Genomic DNA, 23,931 nt, shown 5'->3' with positions numbered 1-23,931 from the left:
GCTGCTCTGCCAGGTGAGCTGAAGCGCCGAATGAAAGTCATAGCGGATTTGGACGGTTACATCATTCCGCAAGCTCTGCCGCTCCGCGGAGCGTGCCGCGCGGCAGAGAAAGTTGCGCGTCACGTGCCTGTCGGGGCCAATCAGGCCTACCCCGGAAGTCACTTACTGTTGCGGATAAGCTATAAGCGTCCAGCCACAGATCCTCTCTCACTGATGAACATCTGGCAGCTGTGCTTCGCATCTCCACCTCAGACATGCAACCTGACTTTGATGGACTTGTTAAAGCTCAACAGAGACTGGATTTTTCACACTGAATGAAAAAAAAGAACTGAAGAACACTAAAATGTGGAAATATAACAAGTGAAATGGGACACTTGATCTTTTTTTTTCTTTTTTTTGCAGTTCTGAAAACATAAAATGTTTAATATAGGCATGTAAAGTAAAAAAGGCTACAAAACTGGGACACCTTTCTTTACACAGTTCAGTGACATGTCTTGTTTATTTTTGCTATAAGATGATGTGATGTCTTTAGAAAGCTAAGAAAATCCTTGTTTCAATAGTATATGAAACTCAAAATTCCCTTTGTTATTAATGTTTCACATTTTGTTTATCATTTTGGAAATAAATTCTATTTGAATAAATGATATTTTTGAAAGCTATAACCTCACCTTTTAATTGCCAAATAATAACATACACTCTTACCAGGGGTCAAAACAATGCCATTTACTGCTTTTTATATAGAAATAAAATGTATATTATGCATAATTGAGTTTGGAATTTTGGCCCGGCCCCCCAACATATTTTCAGTTGCTCATTCGGCCCCCCGGGAAAAATAATTGCCCACCCCTGGTGTATAGGGAGAAAAGCCAGGGTGAAAGGACGCAGCCTTGGGGGGCTGGGATGTGATGTTGTTTATTTTGACCTTCTGTTGTCTGTTGGAGAGGAAGCTGTGGATCCAGTGACAGATGCAGGGGTCAATGTTCATGTTCAGTAGTTTATTGATGAGTTTGGCTGGGATGATTGTGTTGAATGCAGAACTGAAGTCCATGACCAGAATGCGGGCATAGGAGTTGCGGGTTTCCAGGTGTTGCAGCAGGTGATGGGTGGCTGTGTTGACCTGTTGGTTCTGGTGTAATGGGAAATATTAAAGGATAAAACGATGAGCCGTTTTATATGAATCATTCTGAGTCATTATTAATAATAGAAAAGTTTATTTCACCGTGGCCACAATGAAAGGACAGTTTACAGACAGATACATCATGTTCACACAGTAGCATCTGGCCATAAAGTGACGAAGAGCTCTGGTCAGACGTACATTAAATACACAGTTGTCAGACGTAACATAATACATCAGATATGATGATGAAGGTAAATAAAAATGGTTCCCAGTTACGGTAATCAACCTTGGCTAGGCGGTGATGTTTGCTATGTTCTTAACTGGAATGCTAAACAACCTTGCTAGCAGAGGAAAAGATTTAGGTCAAAAGTCATCATCTCCTCACATTAAATGGACCGTAGTCTCTGACAATGATAAAATGATATCTCAACACAGATCTATAATGACATGATAATATATTCCACGACAGTAGGCAAATTGATGTGGGTCCATGAGGGGGGTGGTGCTGGTTTTGAGGTGGGTGAGAATGATGCGTTCAAGTGATTTCATTACTACGGATGTGAGGGCAATTGGTCTGTAGTCGTTGAGGCAGGAGATATTGTTGGATTTTGGCACGGGGATGATGGTGGACTGTTTGAAACAGTGGGGGACTGAACAATTACGGAGGGAGGTGTTAAAGATGTTGGTGAAGACGGGGCCAGTTCTGCAGCACAGTGATGGAGGACAGATGGGCTGATGTTATCTGGGCCTGCTGCTTTATTTTTCTTTAGCCTCTTGAAGGTGGTCCTCACCTCTTCCTCCTGGATGTGGAAGGGGGGAGGTGGCAGAGGGGAGGGGGGCGAGGGGGGTGACTGTTCAAATCTTGTGTAGAAGATGTTGAGTTTGTCCGGGAGCTGGTCGTCACTGTCAGGTATGGGGGGGGGGGGGGTCTTTTTGTAGTTGGTGATGTCCTGGAGTTTTTTCCAGATGGTTCTTGTATCATTGGTTGTGATGTGTTGTTCTAATTTGGCGGCATAGTTGGATTTTGCTTTCCTTATTGCAGCCCTTAATTTGTATTTTGCAGTCACATAATGTTCTTTTATTCCTATTATGTAGGCAGAGTTTTTCTCTTTTCTAAGTTGTTGGATTTCTTTGGTGAACCATTAAATATTATTTAATATTAAAGGTGATAAGCCCTGTGGTGTTGACAATCTGGACGGCAAATGACTGCAGCTAGCAACCGAGTTTGTAGCAGTGCCTATTTGTCACATTTAATTTATGTTTTGAGAAAAGTGTATATCCACAGTTATGGAAAATTGCAAAAGTCACTCCGCTGCCGAAAAACAGTAAGGAGTCCTTCAATGGGCCAAATAGTAGACCTGTGACAGTGAGTATCTTGCCTGTATTAAGTCAAATGTTTGAGAAAATTTTATGTAAGCAAATTCAGGGATATTTGGAGGAAAACAGCATTAACTCAGAATACCAGCATGCATATAAAGTCGGCTACTCCACAGGCACAGCACTAACATTGCTTACCCCCTCCCCCTCGTATGTAAATATTTTCTATTAGGATCTCTGTAAATGTCCGAACACCCTCCCACCCCCTCCTAATGTACATTTCCCTCCCCCTCGTATGTATATATTATTTGCTGTTAGGATGTTTAACAGTACTGTATATTTGCATATCTTGTATGTCACAAATGTAACAGTACTGTATGTCATGTATGTCTTAAATGTCATGATTAGATTAGTTTAGATAATTAGATTAGATTCTTATATCTGTATGTTGTGTATGTCATAAATGTCATTATGAATTGAAAATGGGGGACCCTGATTTAAACAAGACGAAAGTCTTTATCTGGTCTGCATCCCCTTAACAATTGTGTGTATTGAGCTGTACTGTACTGTACCCATTCTGCAATCTGTTAATTAAAATGTTCAATCAATCAATCAATACTGATAACTGGTTGAAACACAGACAGAAAGTCAATTGTGGGAGCTGTGCTTCTGGATTTTATATCATCGATCATGAGCTCCTACTCGGGAAGCTATTAGCATATAACTTCAATGAATGTTCTATTAAATTAATGAATAGTTACTTGGTTAACAGACAACAAAGGGTATTGTTTAATGGGACACTTTCAGATATGGAAACCTTGCAATGTGGCATACCCCCAAGGAAGTTGCCTTGGTCTTTTGCTTTATTACATTTTTGTTAATGATTTACCTTATGTATTGAATAATGCATGCACGGAATTTTTGCGGATGACATGACAATGTATGTCTCTGCAGAGAAAGATAACTTGGTTAATACGTTGCTCCAAGAAGAGTTAATGCTGGTTTCTAATTGGGTTACTGAAAACAAGTTAAAAGTTAAATGTTTAAAAAACAAAGACCATCATGGCCTCTAGAAATAAATTAAGAACGGATCAGGAACTAAATATTGTGTTGAATGGTGCTGCTATTGAGCAGGTTAGAGAGGCCAAGTTGTTGAGCGTGATTATTGAAGAAAAGCTTGCTTGGTCAAGGCATAACATAGTGGCTCAAATGAGTAGGAGTATTTCAATGATCAGAAGGTGTGCTCATCTATTGAGTGAGAAGACAGTTAAACTAATGTTACAAGCTTTAGTCCTATCCCACTTGGACTACTGCCCAACAATTTGGTCGAGCGGTTCAAAGCGGGATCTGGAGGAAGGTCAGCTTGCTCAGAACAGAGCGGCACGTCTCGCCCTCCACTGCTCTGTGAGGAGCAGTGTTGGGGGAATGCATGCCGCTCTGTCTTGGCTTAGAGTGGATCAGAGGCTGGCATGCAGCCTTGTAACATTTTTGTTTAATATTTATAAAATTGGTAAACCTAGGTCTTTGTGGTCAGAACTACAACCCACCAATACTAGACATGGCTATGTCACCAGACACGCCGTGGGTCTTCATTTTACTCTACCTCTACCAAGAACAAATGCATTAAGAGAACCGTAATGTATAGAGCTGCTGCAAACTGGAATTGTACTGATTTATTTAGTTAGTATTGTTAGGTTAGTTAGTATTGTATTTATGGCTGGAGCCTTTGTGTTTTCTTTTTGTGTGAGATTTTAAAAGATATTGAGAATGTACTTATAGGCTAAAGTGTTTTAAATTTTTTTTTATTAATGTAATGTACTGTAATGTTGTAAGTTATGTGTTCGGACCCCAGGAAGAATAGTCTTTAACCCATGGGTGTAGACTAAAGGGGATCCATAAAATAAACAAATAAAACACGTGTTAACACATTCAGCGGCAGCCACGCAGGGCGCTAAAGGGCTCCGTATGCCAGCGTCCACTTCAATGATAGAGCTCTCATATTTGCAAACGCATAAACTATGTCTTAAATTATTATTATGTGTCTAATCTGGCCGTCGCTTATCAATGACTTGTTTGCAGTCAACATTGTCGAAACAGATTTTTCATCGGTTCATTTCCGTTTTATACCATTTTGAAAAACACTCGCTTTTTTTAAGTTTCAGGAAAATATAAAGATTCTGTGATAGTCGCCCTTTACTGGAATATTCTGAATACACAAAAAAAAAATTCGGCCTATTTATGAATCGTTTTCAAATAAACGCTAGATTATCGATAGTATATGTGTACTTATGCACGCTAAACCACAGAGGCCTGTTTCAGGACATCTCCCTCAACTTTGATACTCGTCATGTATCCCAGAGCTCCACCATAAAAAACCTCAGTAATTTTTTATTCCTCCCTCATTTAATGCACATATAAAAAATGTCACCAAAATTGCATTCTTCCATCTTCGTAATATCGCAATACGCCCCATTTTAACTCTGGCTGATGCTGAAACCCTGATTCATGCTTTTGTCTCATCTCGTTTGGACTACTGTAATGCACTTTTTTCAGGCCTACCTAATTCAAGCATCAAAAATCTTCAACTCGTGCAAAATGCGGCTGCACGGATACTAACTAGAACTAGAAAATTTGATCACATCACACCAGTTTTGTCCACCCTACACTGGCTTCCTATTCAAGCCTGATCTGACTTTAAAGTGCTACTCCTCACCTACAAAATTTTAAATGGGCTTGCACCGCTCTATCTATCCGATCTCATCTCCCGATACTCGCCCGCTCGTGCTCTGCGCTCACAAAATGCGGGGCTTCTATCGATTCCTAGGGTTAAAAAGAAATCCGCCGGCCACAGAGCCTTTGTCTACCGCGCTCCCTACCTGTGGAACAAATTACCTGCTGTCATCAGGGGTGCCTGCTCTGTCGAAGCTTTTAAATCCCTGCTTAAGACTCATCTTTTCTCTCTCTCCTTCAACCTACCCTGATCTCACCTGGTCGGGGACTGACCTTTAGATTAATCTGTCTAGTTTAGTTAGGATGTCTATTTTCCCCCATGTCTGCTTTTTTGCAGCACCACAAACATGGGAACTCTCTAACTCTTCCCCCCCCCCTCCCTCCCCCGTCTCTCCGAGTGCCTGTCTCCTAGTGCTGACTAAGGTGATGGATGCCTCGGGGTCTTGGCCAAGATTGCAGTAACTGCTCTACATGCACCACCGAGGCCATGGATCAGCTACTTACCGTCGTCTGTCCGTGGTCTTGTCAACTGGTCCGTCGACGCGGTTTCATTGCTGGGTTAAGTACTTCTATTCTATTCACATAATATGCTTACTTCATATATCTACTCTATTCACATATATGCTTACCACTTGTATCTATTGCTATGTCCGCCCACTACAAGCACGCGAGCTGTCTAAAGCCTGTCCCGTCTCCCTGTGAGTTGCTGTCCTGGAGTGCTGACCGGAGTGTCGAACGTCCCGTGATGAAGGCCGGGAGGATGCAACCCTCTCTGCGTGCCCTCCTGTCTCCCGGTCTCGTAGTGGTGACGTCCCACGATGTCGGGGAGGTTGCGACCCTCTCTGCGCCGCCCCCTATCTCCCTGTCTCGGAGCAATGATCGGAGTGTTGAATGTCCCGTGATTAAGACGGGGAGGACACGACCCTCTTTGCGCCGCCCCTGTGCCTCAAATAGATTCGCTATCAGCTCTATCTTTAATCTTTCAAAATGTTCAGTTGCTATCGCTATCAGCTCTATCTTTAATCTTTCAAAATGTTCAGTTGCTATTGCATGCACTCATCAGTGTTTCACTACACTTGAGTGCATGCTTACCAACTGTTAGTCTGCAACACTACTATCACCGACATCTAAGAAGGGAGATCCCCCCTTAAATGGCCCTTCTAAGGTTTCTCTCCTCCACACTGCCTGTGGAGCATTTTTTCCTATGTTTAGGTTTTAGTGAGTTTTTCCTTACCTTCGCGTGGGGTATGTCTGAGAGTGCTTGCATTCTTTCATTTATTTAAAATTTGTTGGACCTTATGGTTTTCTTGTTCTGTTCTTGACTTATTATGTTTCTTCTTGACTTGTTTAAAGAAGACGTGTACGGCCCATGGGGACATTAACGTGTGTTGTCGGGCCTTACAAATAAATTTGATATAAGCGGGCTGAAAAATCAAATCTCTTATTCCCCCCCCCCCCCCCGTTTAGTTTCAAGTTCAACCCATTCCAAAGGGGTGCAGTAGGCAGTATTTTCCCAATGGAGCTCAGAGAGAGTTTGCAGCACTGACGTGAGGCTAGATTGATGAAATATGAATTGAAATCACTAATAAAAAAAAAAGCAAGATTTATCGTCGCTGGCACTCAACGGTCGGCATGAACTAACGATAAATCTCATCGCTGGCACTCAATGTGTTAAGGGGAATACCACCCATTTAATCAATTCAAACTAGAAATCAGTAAGCTTGAATTTGTGACGTCAAAGAATGTAAATGTATGGGGTTGCTCCAAAGACAATGAATGGGGCCATAAAATGTTTGTGCGTGCTCTTAAGCCTTCAATTCTAGTTGTTAGTAATAAGAAGAACTAAACTCAAAATTGTATTGCGCCACACATATCTCGGCGCACAAATCTTACATTTTCCAGGACCAAGTCGAGCTCTGCATGAATCCCACATAATCTGTACACGCACATACACACAGGTTCAGAAGCACTGCGTCAGATCTGGTCTAAGAAAAGATCTTTATTTATAAAAACAGTATTGCCAGTTACATACTTTTACTGAAAAAAATGCAACTTTCTCTGAGCCAAGGCAGGTATGAATGGTACATCATCATTTTACATGGATAGGCAATATTACAGATAAAAGATGCGTGTGGAAAATAATTAAAAACAAAAACAAATAAGATCGGCATATTTTGCCATGAAAATTAGTGGTAAAACGTAAGAAGAAAAAAAAACAGATTGCATAATGCTCTCGTCCACCACTCCCAAATATACCAACCACCAAATCAGGAAGAAACTAAATACACAAAAGTAAAAAACCTACAAGTATAAAGGAAGACAAAATGGATCATATGTAGTAAAATGTGCTTTTGTTCCCCTTCCCTAAACTACAAAGTGTTACTCCTCGTCTCCCCAAGTCTGTCTATCCCAACTCGAGTCCCCTCTGAGTGGAATAATAATTAAAAAGAACGCCTTCCAAATGTATTTCTTTTTCTTAAGACTGCACAACCTCCTCTTGATAAACCAATCCCAATGCGTACAGATGACAAGCTACATTGCAATAATGTTAAGAAATGAGAAATTGTATTGTTTCTTCTTTTTAAAATCAACAATACGGTTTCACGAAAACCCTCGGAGCATGGATTTAGTAAGACACCGATAAGACATCTGTAGTAAAATAATCAATGACGGTCAATTCCACAGGATACACAGTCCTTTCTGAAGTGTTTGGAGCGCAGACACAGACCCTTGTGCAGGGCGTGTCCGTAGAAAATGTTGTTTCTAGCATTTCAAGGAAGAGTCAAAATTGTATTCCCCGGAATGACGGCGGTCACTCTACTGTATCCAGTTGGATGCATTTGTACTTCAAAAAGCACATATACAATGTCCATATACTACTATAGGGATTCCGTTACTAATAATAAATGCAAACACAGGATAGTTAAACACAGCAGCTTAACTGTAATTTTTTTTCCATTAGGAGAGAAAAAAAACATTGACAGTTCAAAGTAAGGTACTGAACACAAAAAAGAGGCAGTCGGTACATTGTACAACTAACAAAATAATAAAAAAAGAAAGCTAGTCTCATCACAGGAGTAGAAAAAAGCAGTATGAAATCATTGAAAATGAACATGTGGTCATACGAGTCTGGTACTCGATACACAATCAATCAATGGATCACTCCCACGCACACACATACACACTCGCTCTCTTTCAGGTCCATATTCACCTTTCATACACTCACAGGTCTTGTTGTATGACAAATATACACACACCTGCACGTGCTCACCTACATCTGTGGCCCGCCCCTCAACAACACGCAAAAAAAAAAAAAAAAAAGACATGAAAATAACTCCTATACAAATACAAACGTTGGTGAATCTACGGAGGGGCCACTATTGTCATCCAGCCACTCCCAGACCTCCTAACTCACCGGTCCCGGTACAGGGACCATTTAAATTAAAAATAACCCACACTTTAAAAAAACAACAAAACAAAAACAACGCATCGTCGTTCCACGTTCTCTATTTTCTATATACAGTATATACCTCCCACACAGAGAAGTCCAGAACCAAATGGTCGTTAGGGTGCAGGTGTTCACAGCAATCTGTGTCACCGTGACAACATTTACTGTAATGAGGACAAAATAACAGTATAATGAGAATCAATGAGAATTTAAGATTTCACCAAAAACTTAAAAAAAAGAGGGAAATGCTGCTCTCAAAGCCAGAATGTTATTACAGTTAAGACTGAAGAAAATTAAAATGATTGTCAACAAAGATGATTGCATTGAGAGAGAGCAAGGGATATAATAAAAAAAAATAAACAGAATATATTTCAGATGCTACAATGGAATTGTAAAAGTTTGCATGTGTGTCTGTGTGTATATATATATATACTTGTGTGTGTGTGTATCTCTGTTTGTGTGTGGTGTGTATATCACTATCGATTGCAGCACAATCACTTTCTTTGGATGCAGACCCTCATCTTCATCGTGTCCACGTTGTCTTGTGATGGAAGGAGAAGAAAGGGGGACGAGAGAGAGGGAGAAAATCCGTTGCGTCTCTGATCTCCTCTCTCCTCAGTAGCAGTGGTAGGGCTGAGAGGGCCCACTCTGAGTGATGCACACTATCAGTTTTTCTGCAAGAGGGAAACAAAAACATGACATTACTGAGGCGTAAACCAAATAGATGCAAAAAATAAAACTCTTAATGAACCTGGTTCAAATGGAAGTCTTAGCACTTATTTTAACCCGCTCAATAGGGGTGTAACCAAACATTGTTTGTCCGAGGGTCACAGTTGTGATTGGAGGATCAAGAAAAGAGGACAGAGTTTGAGACAGGTCAATTGAAGATGATGAGTCTTTCAAAATTAGGCACAGGCTATTTCTGGCTGACGTTCAGTTTGGCAAAATGCTTTTAGTGAGCAAGCGTGTGGGATATACTAGACTCTGAATGCAAGCAGAGACCAACGTGCTACAGTGCATAACGTGAGCCAATAGCTCAGTAAGCAGATATTAAAACAAAAAAACTTCAAGTGAAATATAAATTGTGGGTTTGGTGAATTGTTTCACCCCTACTGCCCGGGGAGTATCAGATGGGGTAGGGTCTGCCAGGTAGGATCATACCAGGAGTTTAGGCTATTTGGAAAGTTAATTTAGTATGAACTTGATCCTGTGACTGATCAAGAGGTAAACCCCAACCATCTGCTAACTCCCAAGCAGGTTAAACCAAACGCTAATTATTTACAAACACCATTTGACCCAGGTCTGTGATTTTCAACGCATCTCACAGCACATGTCCCATTATTAACACATGCTGAAAGTGTGTCGTCTCCGACCAAACACATGGATGTGTTGAAAAGGACACCATTCTTAACACTTTGAATGCCGACAATGTGTATTGTCGTCTTATCATGCCCCCCGTTGAGTGCCGACGACGTGTATTGTCGTTTGATTTTTTTTATTAGCGAGTCTCCCGTTGGTACAGCAGACCCTCTAGGAGCTCAGATGGGTGTGTGTATGTGTGTGTGTGTGATCTTGAGGAAATGGATAATAGATTTTTCAGCCCGCCTCTATAGCGTGAATAAGTACACATATACTATCGATAATCTAGCGTTTATTTGAAAACGATTCATAAATAGGCTGACAAATGACAACGTGTCTAGTGTATTCGAGAATATTCCAATAATGGCGTTTATGGGGGAATATTAAAATTTTCCGAAAATTTTAGAGAACGATAGCTTTTCGAAATGCTATAAAAAGGATATGAACCGATTAAAAAACAATCCGTTTCGACAATGTTGACTGCAAACAAGTCATTGATAAGCGACGGGCAGATTAGACACAGCCATAATTTAAAACATAGATTATGCGTTTTTAACGCTAACATTGAAGTGGATGATGGCATTCAACAGGGTAAAAAGGTAAACAAGGCCGGCACTGATAGTGTTAAGAGTACAGGCGATATGAAACACAGAACAAGGAGATGACATGTATGGATTCTTTGGTGCAAGTATGACACACTGCACAAATCAGTATTAATTCATAATAATGGCAGCCGTCTGTATTAATTAGTACCACAGTCCACAAGGAACACCTTGCAGCATACAATACCAGAATATACACGTTATTAAAGGCCATATATAATTCAGTACCCCAATTTGTATTCAAAACATTTAATTCTTTATCATTATCCCAAGATGGGGGGGGGGTCTTCTGTATTGCCACCTCGGTTAACAGACAAAGACACTCACTGCACCACACACATCCACATGTACACACTCACTTTAAACAAACACTCACCGTTGACACTTTAATAACACACTTTATATTTATCTATTATTATTTTTTTGATCCACTTTTTCTCCCATTTTCAATTTTTTTCCCATCCCAATTTTCGTATCATCCAATTCAACCCTCCCCCGTCTCTAACGCCGTTTCTTGCCTCCCACAAGCCGGCTGCAATGTGGACTAAGTCATACATAGCACGAGTCCCCTCCGATACTCGAGGTAACAGCAGTCGCATCTTTTCACCTGCGCAGCGCGATCTTTCAGCGTCAGGGGTCTGCGCTTTGGAGGGGCGCCGCCCCCATCGCTTCCTGATTCTACTGCGCAGGCGCACCAACCGACCTGTAGGAGTCGCTGTCCACAACGCCCGATCCCCACCCATCAGTTTCCCACCCCCTAATACTGCCAATGTGTATTAGTACAGACGACCAGCTAAACTGAAAGCAATGTGGAGTGCTGGGCTCGAACAGGCGAACCCAGCGTCTCCAGTATTTGTGGTGAGCGCATTGCCCACTGCACCACGTAGCCGCCCATATTTATCTATTATTAAAGAGATTTGCACTACATTCATACCTCATTTGCACCTTACCCTAAGTTTTGTACCTCATCTAATTTCTGCATTGTACCTCACTGTTACTCATTTTACTCTGTATTGTATGTATATTGACTGAACATTATTTTACTTACTTTTTTTTTTACTGTATGAAGCACACTCAGGGGCTCATACAGAAACAAACATTTCATCATAAAGTATTCTGTATTTTATTATGACAAATAAACAAACTTGAAACATGAGAACGTCAGCAGAATTTCTCCCTAAAAACAAATGGGTGGCTAGTTCATTAAGAGATAATTTAACATTTAGAACTTGTTGTTTTTTCATCTGACATTCGTCACAGTGTGGGAAGATGTTTCAATGTTTGTCCTATGGTTTCCCTAAAATGGCATGTTAGCTACCACATTGTATATATATACAATACAAAAATCTTTTTAAATAAAAAAACCCACATACTGAACTAGGTTTCAATGATTTGCTCGAGACAACATTTAGATCTGGGTGGATCTTCAGGTCAATACAATCCATTAAGTGCACTTTCTCATACGTGCCAAGGAAACTATAAAAGGAAGGGTCGTTACGTCACTGTGTAGCGCATGAACGTGCATTGGTACCAAGCGTGGAAACTTTCAGTTTGGCCGACATTGAGTTTATGACCTTTAAACAGGTCCTTGTATGCCAGAATCATCTGCAATTTGTTGCATTGTTATACATTGCATGTATATTTCCTCAGATAGCTTATATATTTAGAATTTTAACACAGGCTTCAATAGAACTGGCACCCAGGTCTGGCACCAAGCAGAGCATAGAACGCTGGTATTCTGACGTGATGACCCTTCCTTCTCTTGGTTTCCTTGATATGTGCATATTGAGACAAAGACGTCACATGACCACAATGTAGATCTACATGGGTTTAACATGGAAAGACAACATAAAGGATATCTTGCAAATAAAACCCTGACCTCAGTCATTCTGACAAATAAAAGCCCACGTGAAATGTACTGGCCCGTCATAGTCTTTAGTTAGTTACTAGATTATAGAAATGTACTGGCCCATCATAGTCTTTAGTTAGTTACTAGATTATAGAAATGTACTGGCCCATCATAGTCTTTAGTTAGTTACTAGATTATAGAAATGTACTGGCCCATCATAGTCTTTAGTTAGTTACTAGATTATAGAAATGTACTGGCCCATCATAGTCTTTAGTTAGTTACTAGATTATAGAAATGTACTGGCCCATCATAGTCTTTAGTTAGTTACTAGATTATAGAAATGTACTGGCCCATCATAGTCTTTAGTTAGTTACTAGATTATAGAAATGTACTGGCCCATCATAGTCTTTAGTTAGTTACTAAATTATAGAAATGGCCCAATATCGAATTCCTGGCTGAGGCCTTTGGGTGTCATCGTCTCCACGTCTATGAATCCGGTACAGTTCATATTCCAGTATGCATTACACATTGTAACCATGGGGCACAGTTAGCTTGCAGCTAGCGGTTCCCCATGGTTACAATGAGGAATGGTAACAACTAGGGATGTCCGATATTATCGGCCTACCGATATTATCGGCCGATATCGGCATTAAAATGTGATATATCGGAAAATATCGGTATCGTTTTATTTATTTTTTTACATTTCTATAACCTTTATTTACCCAGGCAAGCAAGCAAGAACAAATTCAGATTTTATTTATTGTCAAAAGTATGCATAATGTTGTGTTAATTCCACAACAAGAGATATGTAATGTAAATTACCTGAAATTATTAAATTTTTTGGGGGGGGAAACCCTGCATATATCGGTATCGGTTGATATCGGTATCGGAAATTAAGAGTTGGACAATATCGGTATAGGTAAAAAAAGCCATTATCGAGCATCCCTAGTAACAACGCTAACATTCCATTTTAGGGGAACTGAAGGACATACCTTTGTCCACAAAAATACGGTGAAGAACTAACAACCACCTAATTCTAAAATGTCAAAGTATCTCTTCAACTTGCAGCTAGCAGTTTATTTGTTTATTTAAACAGATCTTCCTGGGGTCCAAGCAGTACCCCTTGGTTTCAATGAAAATGTTTTAATGGGACCTCAAAGACTTATTTAACTTGTTGAAAAGGACTACCGTACACGAGACCTTTAGGAACACGTTTCCCACCATAACGTGATACGTTTACCGTCTTAGCAAAATAAAGACTAAACTAAATATCAACATATCCCTTTATTTCGCCACCACAATAGACACCGACCAATGAAGGGATTTGAAGTCATAGGAGAGGAAGTATTGTACAGTATATATAGAGTCCATGCAGGACAAGAGGTTAACTGGACGTACCATGCTGTTACATGCAGAGGGGGTAGAGGGGAGGGGGAGGGCTAACCATCGTAGGAGTCCAAAAGGGGCAAGGAGCCCTTTCTGCCCCCATACACCCCTCGCTGAGAGACAACCAGAGAGAGAGAGAGAGAGAGAGAGAGAGAGAGAGAGAGAGAGAGAGAGAGAGAGGTTGTGAGTGAAAAGAGAAAAATAAGTATCAGTAATTGTGAGGAAAAGGCTGTTAACTGGTAAAAGTGGGGAAGTTTAAAAGCAGTGCAGGAAAGAGGGTTAGTGCAGTTACAATGCAACGAGTGAGTGAGTATACAAAATGTGTGTTAATGTGTGTGTGTGTGCGTGTTATTTATTGTATCCTTAGATCAGTGTATCCTTAGATCTCAGCCGGTGCGTGGTGGGATTTTAGGACAAATACATTTTTTACAAGGCTTTCATAAAATATAATTTATAAATTATACATTTCAATTCAACATAAATATTTGTGTCAACACTCACTTACATTTTCACAGGAGGGGGAATAATTATTTAGCTGGACATTAAATGTCAAGACGCGTATAACGAGCTGCTAGCAAATCTTACTAACAAACGACTATTTTGTGATGTCAGAAAGGGCCATTTCTTGCACAGAGGCCACCCTAACCAGTTAACAAAAAAGAAGGCAGTCCGCAAAATAGCAAAAAACGTCAACAGGTATGAAAATGATCACGTTGTTGTCTGGGGATGTCAATAGCCCCCAACCAGAGTGCGTCATGTACAGACTTGTCTGGGGATGTCAACAGCCGCCAACCAGAGTGAGTCACCTGTAGGGAAAAGCTATGCTAGCGACAGCGTTAGCCAACTTCACTAATGTCAACTGATGCCATCAGTCCTGCCAAGTAGGTTGAAGAGGCTCTTCCAGATAACGTAGGTGCACAGCAGATTTAGGTCCTTCGCTCTCTCCCTGCCTCAAGTTTTAACATTAATGCCGATCCTTTCGTTTCTCCAGTCCACCAATTCTGTCCAGATACATCCTCACATATTCTGGCTCTGGTGATATGAACATGCTACCGATTAATTAATTTAATTCATTCAGATAAAGACAAATACTGTACAATATCTGCAGTTGTTAATCAGATACCTATTACCTCACATAGAAGTGCTTCTTGAGCGGTTCTTGACATGACACTGTTCCATCATCAATGTTTCTGCAAACTCTGATTGCACATCAACAAGGCATAGTTTCCTCACTGCATCTTTCATAGGCCTTGATGTCATGCCCAATGATAACATACATTGGTTTATCAGTCATTATTTTTGCTCTTCTTATTTAATCTGAACAATGTGTTTCACACTCGTCTTGCAAGCTCTTAAATAGATTCATATAAATAGGCCCACATATGTTTGACGAGTGATGTCATTGCTGCCTATCAAATTGAATAATTTGTCAAGTGTGCCATATAGGGGAAATAGCTCTAATGAGGATATAATCATGATATTTGAGACAATCTGCATAATTTATTACCACAACTACAAGTTGGTGTGCATTGATTCTGGTTTGATTTTTGACACGCCTTGGTCCCAAAAAGGTGGAGAACAACTGCATTAGATGTCCTTATACAACGGCATGCAAATTTCTCGATTCTGATTGGCTGAAACAGTCCATTTACACGTCTTTATTGGCCCACAACCGAATCACATATCACTCCGCCGGCTCACTCCGGGAGAAAACAAGATCGCGGACAACAAATGGATATGTTGATAGCGCCATAACGACTAAATATGAAGCGATTCTGTCACTGCGAATGTGTTAGTCCTTTAAACAATGTTGGATGATGTAATTGATGGGTCTTGAGTCATTCTAGAACAAAAGAAAAATCGCGATTTGATTGATTGATTAATTTGCATTTTTTTTTCAATTTTTTTCCCTTCTCTCTGACCGTCAGCGCTAGCTCTAGTCTCCACCCACCGCCACACCCCCCCCCCCACACACACACACACTCCTGTCTGCAACGCGGGTCAGACTGAGAGAGAGCTGGGTGCTGCGCTGTTCTAAGTGAGCATGGCCTATTGAGTTGATTGATTGATTGCTAATTTTATTACTGTATGCTTGGTTTCCAACTGGTTAAGTTTAGGCCCTCTACAGTAGGTTTAAAAAAATAAATAAAAAAATAGGGCGAAGAAAACGTTTTTTTCCTATAGGGCAAAGAAAACGTTTTAATTTGTTTTACCTACTTTCTATAGAAGCATCTACGAATGAAGTTCTATGGAAAGTAGGTCTGCATTCCCTTAACAATTGTGTGTATTGAGCCGTACTGTATTGTACCCATTCTGCATCTGGTAATACAATTTTCAATCAATCATTCCAATAATACACAGTTGGATGTGTTAGTTGGTTGGATGCACTTCAAGCTGCTTCCACATGAGGCAACTTCTCTCAATCATTCCAATAATACACAGTTGGATGTGTTAGTTGGTTGGATGCACTTCTGATCTGCTTCCACATGGAGGCAAATTGTCTTTTTTGTAGTTGTGGGAACTACTTTTTCTGGCGGATGGTTTTTTCAATAAATCTTCGATTAATGTGTGTTTATTGTATAGAAATAAGGTTGGATGAATGTGGCAGTTGTATAAAAGCTTTACACCACTTGCAGTCGTGATTTGTGAACAATAAACCATGCCTAGGGGGGTCTAACGACCACCCCTAGGCATGGTTTATTGTTCACAAACCACTCCTGCGCGTGATGTAATGATTAAATAAACCCTGCCGACCTTTGGAATATTTGACGTTCATGTATAACAATTAGGGCTGTCAAAATGAATGCTTTAATTTGAGATTAATACAAATTATTTAAAGCATTAAAATAAATTAATCTAGATTAATCTATGGAGTGAACAATCTTCAATCTTCATTTTAGCGCCGCGGATATAAGAAAGAGGTCTAGCTGAGTCAATGTTGATGGTTTTGTTGAACATTTGTATTTCACAGGAGAGAAACTGTATTCAAAGAAAGCTATTCAAATAGTCTTTGTATCTAAATATACTTTCCCTGTGTTGATTTTACATTAATTCCATGATTTTACTCAAGTTTTTTTAATCTTTCCCCCCTCCTTTTTCCTCAGATTTTCTCCCATCCCAATGTTAGTCGTTATGCCAATTCCCAATCCCCTTCCTGGTCGCTGCGCACTTACCCCCCACAGTCGGTCTGGGAGAGTGGAGGCTATCACGTATCACGTGCTTCCTCCGACACACGTCTAGCCAATCAACCGCTTCTTTTCACCTGGCAGCGCGGACTCTCACTGAGAGGGTGTAACGTGTGGAAGGATCACACTACCCCCCTTAGATCCTATACGCGCTGAGCAGGCGCCCCGACCGAACTGTAAGAGTCGCTGTTTACAACGACCAGGACCCACCCCGCCAGCTTTCCCACCCTCTTAATACTGCCAATTGTATTAGTGTGAACGGCCAGCCAAGCTGGTGACAACGCCGGAGCTGTGAGCTGGATTCGAACAGGCGAATCCAGCGTTTGGTGACGAACGCAATCTCCGCTACGCCACCTGACCGCCCGAAAATGCTATTTTTAATCTAGATTAATTACAGAAAATTGTGAGATTAATTAGTTAAATTTTTTTAATCTATTGACAGCACTAATAACAATACAACAATAATTTGGTGTATTCAAATAAAACATTTAGTGTTTACGGGGTGTGAGGAAAGTAAAAGGGTCGTCCTGGGACCAGTGGGTCTCACGATAAGCCCCCCAAACATCGGTCAGTATTCCAGACATCTCGTTACTTCAGACCATGTCACTGAAATGCAACCACTGGATCACTAGGGTTTTCCCAAAAGAATGTCAAGAACTCTGTGTGTGTGTGTGTGCGTGTGTATAGACTGACCTGTAAAGTGTCTGTGTCGTCCAGAGTGTGTCTTCTTTCCCTCTGGTCCAGTGTAGAGTAGCCTTCTGAGAAAGAATGGCAGTACAGAGTCATCTTAAGCCCAAAGCTTAACACAGCAGACGCAAGCTAAAAATACCAGTTAGCAGTAGGGTATGAGCCGCCCCGCGATTCAGTTTCGAACGACATTCTTTTGTGGTATTTTACACAACAGTTTGTGTTCATCTTTTAACACAGGACAAGCATAGTTTGATCAAAGCTGCATCAGTACAGCAAATATCCTGGGCTTCAGGATAAGATCTATTGGCCACACTAAAAAGGAGAGGCGTGTCACGGTGTCAGTCTATGGATGTACTCACCAGGGCCTAGGTCATTTAGTGGAATCATGTCTCTCTTCTCCCCTGTGGAAGACAAAGTTGTTGAGTCACCGGTCAAAAAACACCATATACCCAGAAAATCAACCCAATGGTGGCCGCCGAAAGACATGAATGCTAGCTACACTCATGCCATTGCCCTTGACCAAGGTACTGGCATTACAACTGAAGTTTGTCCCCGGGTGTCGCACTGTGCTCCTTTGTGGTTACGATGGGTCAAATGCAGAGGACAAGGATAATGAAATGCAACATAACTTAACTTTTCATTTAAACATATATATAATTTATTTTTGTAAATAAATTATCATGCTTCTAGTTAAGTTAACATGTGCCACTTTCAAAAAGGTTCTGAACATGTTGTAATAATTATCATAACGTCATCACAGTTTTCTCCCCCCCACGCAGTACCTCTGTCCAGCAGTGGCAGGGTGCTGTCTTCGTAGCCGCCATTGGCTCTGCTACTTGGGCCGTTGGTGCCGAGGTTGACCATGAAGTCAGTCTTCTTCCAGCCGTCCTTCTCCAGGGGCCGACGCAGCTCCTTGTGGCCCCAAACCAGCTGCAGCACCTGGCCCGCCCCTCGCACCTCGCGGTCCGAACGCTTACTGGGAAAAGCCATGGGAGATACGTACAAGGTTGGGACACGCGTGTAAACTTGGAATACACGCCGCTACATACATGTCACCAAGCAATCTGCCTGAGTAGAAATATTTCAATAAAATATGTATGATTGTACCAGAGACTAAAGTCATTCATCATGTTAAGACAGCACTCTCCAACACCACCAAAACACCAAATGAGGGAATATTCTTTGTAAGAATGGTGTTACATCCACCACCATCATCAAAACACCAAATGAAGGAATATCTTTTGTAAGAACAGTGTTCCATCCACTACCATCGTCAAAACACCAAAACATTTTAAATAATTTTTATAAACGTGTAAACATCACAGAGACGGCAGTGCGGCTCTGCAGTTATACCCTACTCCTCATTGCGGTGTTCGAGGGAAAGGGAACCATACGTTCTTCGCTGTTTACATGTTTATAAAAATTATTTAAAATGTTTATTAGCAACGCCGAGCTTTCAAACCATTGCGATTCTCTGTCCAAGACCCTTGTGCAACTGTGAGTACCTTTGAAATTTCTCTGCGATACTTGTATAACGAACGTTTCGCGTCGGACCAGTTCTTCAGAGTTAAAATAGGGTGGTTTCCTATTGGGGAGCAAGGGACTGTGGATTCACTCGGCCAAACCTTGTTGGCGTACATCACAGTCACGAAAGGGGCTAACCTACCCCAAGATTTACAGCTGTGACAGGACTGGGGTTGACACGCCCAGTTGTAACTGGGAATCGCTATATTCCTTTATCTGTCATTTCTAATTTTTTCTTACGATTAATTGCGAATATTTTCATGTTGAGCTATAGATTGTGGATGAATATGCACAGAAGGGTAAACCATGCAAATGTTCATGCTTTATTCGTTTTAAACGAGACGATTTCGAAATGGGCAATGGGAAAATACATTGCGTTTTCAAGATGGTGGACCGGCCGGAAACAGCAATGACAGTTCAGACGGTCTCATTTAACAACACTCTGTTCAGAGTTCAGACTGTCTCATTTAACAACACTCGGTTCAGACGGTCTCATTTAACAACACTCGGTTCAGACGGTCTCATTTAACAACACTCGGTTCAGACGGTCTCATTTAACAACACTCGGTTCAGACTGTCTCATTTAACAACACTCGGTTCAGACTGTCTCATTTAACAACACTCGGTTCAGACGGTCTCATTTAACAACACTCGGTTCAGACGGTCTCATTTAACAACACTCGGTTCAGACGGTCTCATTTAACAACACTCGGTTCAGACTGTCTCATTTAACAACACTCGGTTCAGACTGTCTCATTTAACAACACTCGGTTCAGACTGTCTCATATAACAACACTCGGTTCAGACTGTCTCATTTAACAACACTCGGTTTAGACGGTCTCATTTAACAACACTCGGTTCAGACTGTCTCATTTAACAACACTCGGTTCAGACGGTCTCATTTAACAACACTCGGTTCAGACTGTCTCATTTAACAACACTCGGTTCAGACGGTCTCATTTAACAACACTCGGTTCAGACGGTCTCATTTAACAACACTCGGTTCAGACGGTCTCATTTAACAACACTCGGTTCAGACTGTCTCATTTAACAACACTCGGTTCAGACGGTCTCATTTAACAACACTCGGTTCAGACTGTCTCATTTAACAACACTCGGTTCAGACTGTCTCATTTAACAACACTCGGTTCAGACGGTCTCATTTAACAACACTCGGTTCAGACCGTCTCATTTAACAACACTCGGTTCAGACGGTCTCATTTAACAACACTCGGTTCAGACTGTCTCATTTAACAACACTCGGTTCAGACGGTCTCATTTAACAACTCATTTTTGCCACCGATACCGATCACCGATAGTCTATGAGCCATATCGACCAATACACTGCAGATAACGATCGTTTTTGGTTTTGTTATAGCAGCTGGCAGTATTATACTGTAGGTCTAACACAGGCATTCTCAAAGTCCGGACTCCGGTCCAGACCGAACCACAACTGTCTCTGGACCCTGAGCTAATTATACTTTTCATATGTATTATCTGTATTATGTGCGAGACCGCACGTCTGTCTACTCTGGTCCAATCACATTCGCCCACCCACAGTCTGCTAGTCAAGTCAAGTCAAGTCAAGTCAAGTCAAGTCAAGTCAAGAGTTTTATTTGTCACGGCATACAAGTATACAATGAAATGCAGGGGGTCTTGCCCGCAACGATTGTGCATAATACAATAATAATAATATAATAAGAATCCAATAGAATGACATTGTGCAATAATACAAGTAATCAAAGTAGGGCATATCGGCATATGTACACGAGTTTTTACAGAGCATGGTGGGACATGCTAGGTCCTGTGATAGTGCAATACACTGTTAGCTACGGATGAGGCACTGGGTCTTTATGTACACTGCTATACAATGCTATATTATACAATCTCAAGTTATACTATACTATTCTTAAAGTGACCTTTCCATTTGTAAAGTGACCATAAGTGTGAGCGTGTGCAGCATGAGTGTGTGTGTGCTCATGTTAAAGTGGCTGCTAGTGTGTGAGCGTGTACAGTGTGTGTGTTGTGTGTGTGCTCATGTGTGCTTGTGTGTGGAGAGTTTAGTGTTCAAGGCTCTGATGGCCTGGGGGAAGAAGCTGAGCCGAAGTCTCTCTGTCCTAGTTGCTGGTGTTCGCAGGCGTTTGCCTGACCGCAGCAGCTTGAACAGGCTGTTGTTGGGGTGGTGAGGGTCTTTCATTATTCTGCAGGCTCTGGATTTGCACCTCTTGTTATATACGACCTGCAGGGGTGGTAGTGCAATACCCGTGGTACGCTCGGCTGAGCGTACCACTCTCTGTAGGGCCTTCTTGTCCTGTGCCGTGCTGATTCCATACCAGGCAGTGATGTTTCCAGTCAAGATGCTCTCTACAGCTCCGGAGTAGAAGGACTGGAGTATCTTCCCAGATACTCTGAACTTCCTTAACTGTCTCAGGTGGTAGAGGCGCTGCTTCGCCTTTTTTACTACTGAGTAAAATCATTTACTAATTAACTAATCAGAGGCAGAGTAGGGCGGGTCTTCACGGAATGCTAGTTGTCTCCTTCAGCGACCAGCTGGGAGAGTGTAGCGGGGCTCAGAGAGTACTCGTCTTGACTACACTTAATGGCACTTAAAGCCCTATGAATTCCATGACTTTTCTTGTGATCGCCTTAGCCTTCTGACTATTACGGTTATACGCATGGGTGCTCTCTAAAGTGGTTTGCGTTAGCGGCCGTTTTGGTTCTTTGTACTCTCCGTGGTAAGCTTAACGAACTCTCCATGCTCCTCTGGGTGATGGGAGTTGAAGTGTCTTATTAAATTTGTTGTGTTGAAACTTTTTACATTGATTCCCCCACGAGGTATTTTATCCTGGCATACATTGCAGATGGCATTTGTTGCATCTGTCTCAGACACTTTGTAATAGTTCCACACCGCCGACATGTTTTAGGTTAGATAACATGTGACAATGACATCAACTCCGCTGAGAATTGGCTCATGTTTTTCGTCATCGATCGGTTTTCTCAATCGGCGACTAGAAAGCATTATCGGAATTCCCCAATCTCATATTTATACTGAATATCGGCCGATACCGATCGCTGGCCGATCGATCGGGGCATCCCTACATTTAACAGCTCGGTTCGGCCTTTGCAGTCTACTAAGGACATGTGTTTGTAGAATGCGTCCATCGAAGGATGTGAATTGAGACACCATTTTTATGTTCTCAATTTCTTCCATCATTTGTTTTGATAAAATTTGATTAGGTTTAAGCTCCTAATCCCTCCTACAATCGTTTTTTTATAATTTTATTTTTTTTTACAATTCTAATAGTTCTAGAATAGCAAACATTCGCTTAACGGCCCTAATGTCCTGTCACATGGAGAACACAGACAGGCCCACATCCCAATTCTTGAGAGAACGACATCAGATATAAAAAAGGCCAATAACGACCCGATATAGTCCGCAAAGCGATATCTTGGTGGAAGCCTGACTTACCCGTCCTTGTTGATGAGCACCAGCCTCTCGATGCCCTGCGAGGCCCGGAGAGTCTTGGCCGCCTCCAGACTGCTGCCCAGCACCTCCGTGAGCGTGCTCAGCACGGACACCACAGTCTCCTCTGACAGAACGCGCCCAGACTGACTCTGGCCTCCGGGCAGGTCAGCCACTAGGAGGGGCACCGCGTGCTTCCCTACGACACAGAGAGGGAAGAGGTGAGTACATGGTATCTTCCCTACGGCGCAGAGGGAAGAGGTGAGTACATGGTATCTTCCCTACGGCGCAGAGGGGGAAGAGGTGAGTACATGGTATCTTCTCTACGGCGCAGAGGGGGAAGAGGTGAGTACATGGTATCTTCTCTACGGCGCAGAGGGGGAAGAGGTGAGTACATGGTATCTTCCCTACGGCGCAGAGAGGGAAGAGGTGAGTACATGGTATCTTCCCTACGGCGCAGAGGGGGAAGAGGTGAGTACATGGTATCTTCCCTACGGCGCAGAGAGGGAAGAGGTGAGTACATGGTATCTTCCCTACGGCGCAGAGAGGGAAGAGGTGAGTACATGGTATCTTCCCTACGGCGCAGAGGGGGAAGAGGTGAGTACATGGTATCTTCCCTACGGCGCAGAGAGGGAAGAGGTGAGTACATGGTATCTTCCCTACGGCGCAGAGGGGGAAGAGGTGAGTACATGGTATCTTCCCTACGGCGCAGAGGGGGAAGAGGTGAGTACATGGTATCTTCCCTACGGCGCAGAGGGGGAAGAGGTGAGTACATGGTATCTTCCCTACGGCGCAGAGGGGGAAGAGGTGAGTACATGGTATCTTCCCTACGGCGCAGAGGGGGAAGAGGTGAGTACATGGTATCTTCCCTACGGCGCAGAGGGGGAAGAGGTGAGTACATGGTATCTTCCCTACGGCGCAGAGGGGGAAGAGGTGAGTACATGGTATCTTCCCTACGGCACAGAGAGGGAAGAGGTGAGTACATGGTATCTTCCCTACGGCGCAGAGGGGGAAGAGGTGAGTACATGGTATCTTCCCTACGGCGCAGAGAGGGAAGAGGTGAGTACATGGTATCTTCCCTACGGCGCAGAGAGGGAAGAGGTGAGTACATGGTATCTTCCCTGCGGCGCAGAGGGAAGAGGTGAGTACATGGTATTTGGGAGTTAATATGCAACTAAATTATGTTTTCTTCCACTTGGTAAATGGCATTTATATAGTGCTTTTATCCAAAGCGCTTTAAAATTTGTTCCTCACATTTTAC

At 42.0% G+C, this 23,931-nt stretch overlaps 1 protein-coding gene across 6 annotated transcripts in view; it reads right to left on the bottom strand.

The window, feature by feature from the left end:
• Positions 1-7,145: 7,145 nt before the first annotated feature.
• The window catches only part of LOC311243288 (catenin delta-1-like), an 81,759-nt gene continuing 64,973 nt past the window's right edge, over positions 7,146-23,931 (bottom strand). For 3 of the 6 annotated variants that reach the window (XM_084332457.1, XM_084332459.1, XM_084332462.1), the window contains 6 exons: positions 22,677-22,869; positions 18,466-18,659; positions 18,043-18,084; positions 17,687-17,751; positions 13,821-13,921; positions 7,146-9,286 (listed from right to left, as the gene is read on the bottom strand). In XM_084332457.1, the coding sequence (XP_084188583.1) occupies positions 13,862-13,921; positions 17,687-17,751; positions 18,043-18,084; positions 18,466-18,659; positions 22,677-22,869 (554 nt within the window). In that variant the 3' untranslated portion in view covers positions 7,146-9,286; positions 13,821-13,861. The remainder of the gene's footprint in view (positions 9,287-13,820; positions 13,922-17,686; positions 17,752-18,042; positions 18,085-18,465; positions 18,660-22,676; positions 22,870-23,931) is intronic. The other 3 variants (XM_084332458.1, XM_084332460.1, XM_084332461.1) reach the window with 3 other exon arrangements.

The sequence above is a fragment of the Notolepis coatsorum genome (assembly GCF_963971535.1).
Source record: "Notolepis coatsorum genome assembly, chromosome: 16".
NCBI classification, from domain to species: Eukaryota; Metazoa; Chordata; class Actinopteri; order Aulopiformes; family Paralepididae; genus Notolepis; species Notolepis coatsorum.
Note: the sequence above shows the minus strand (reverse complement) of the source record. Positions and strands in the feature narration are given on the sequence as shown.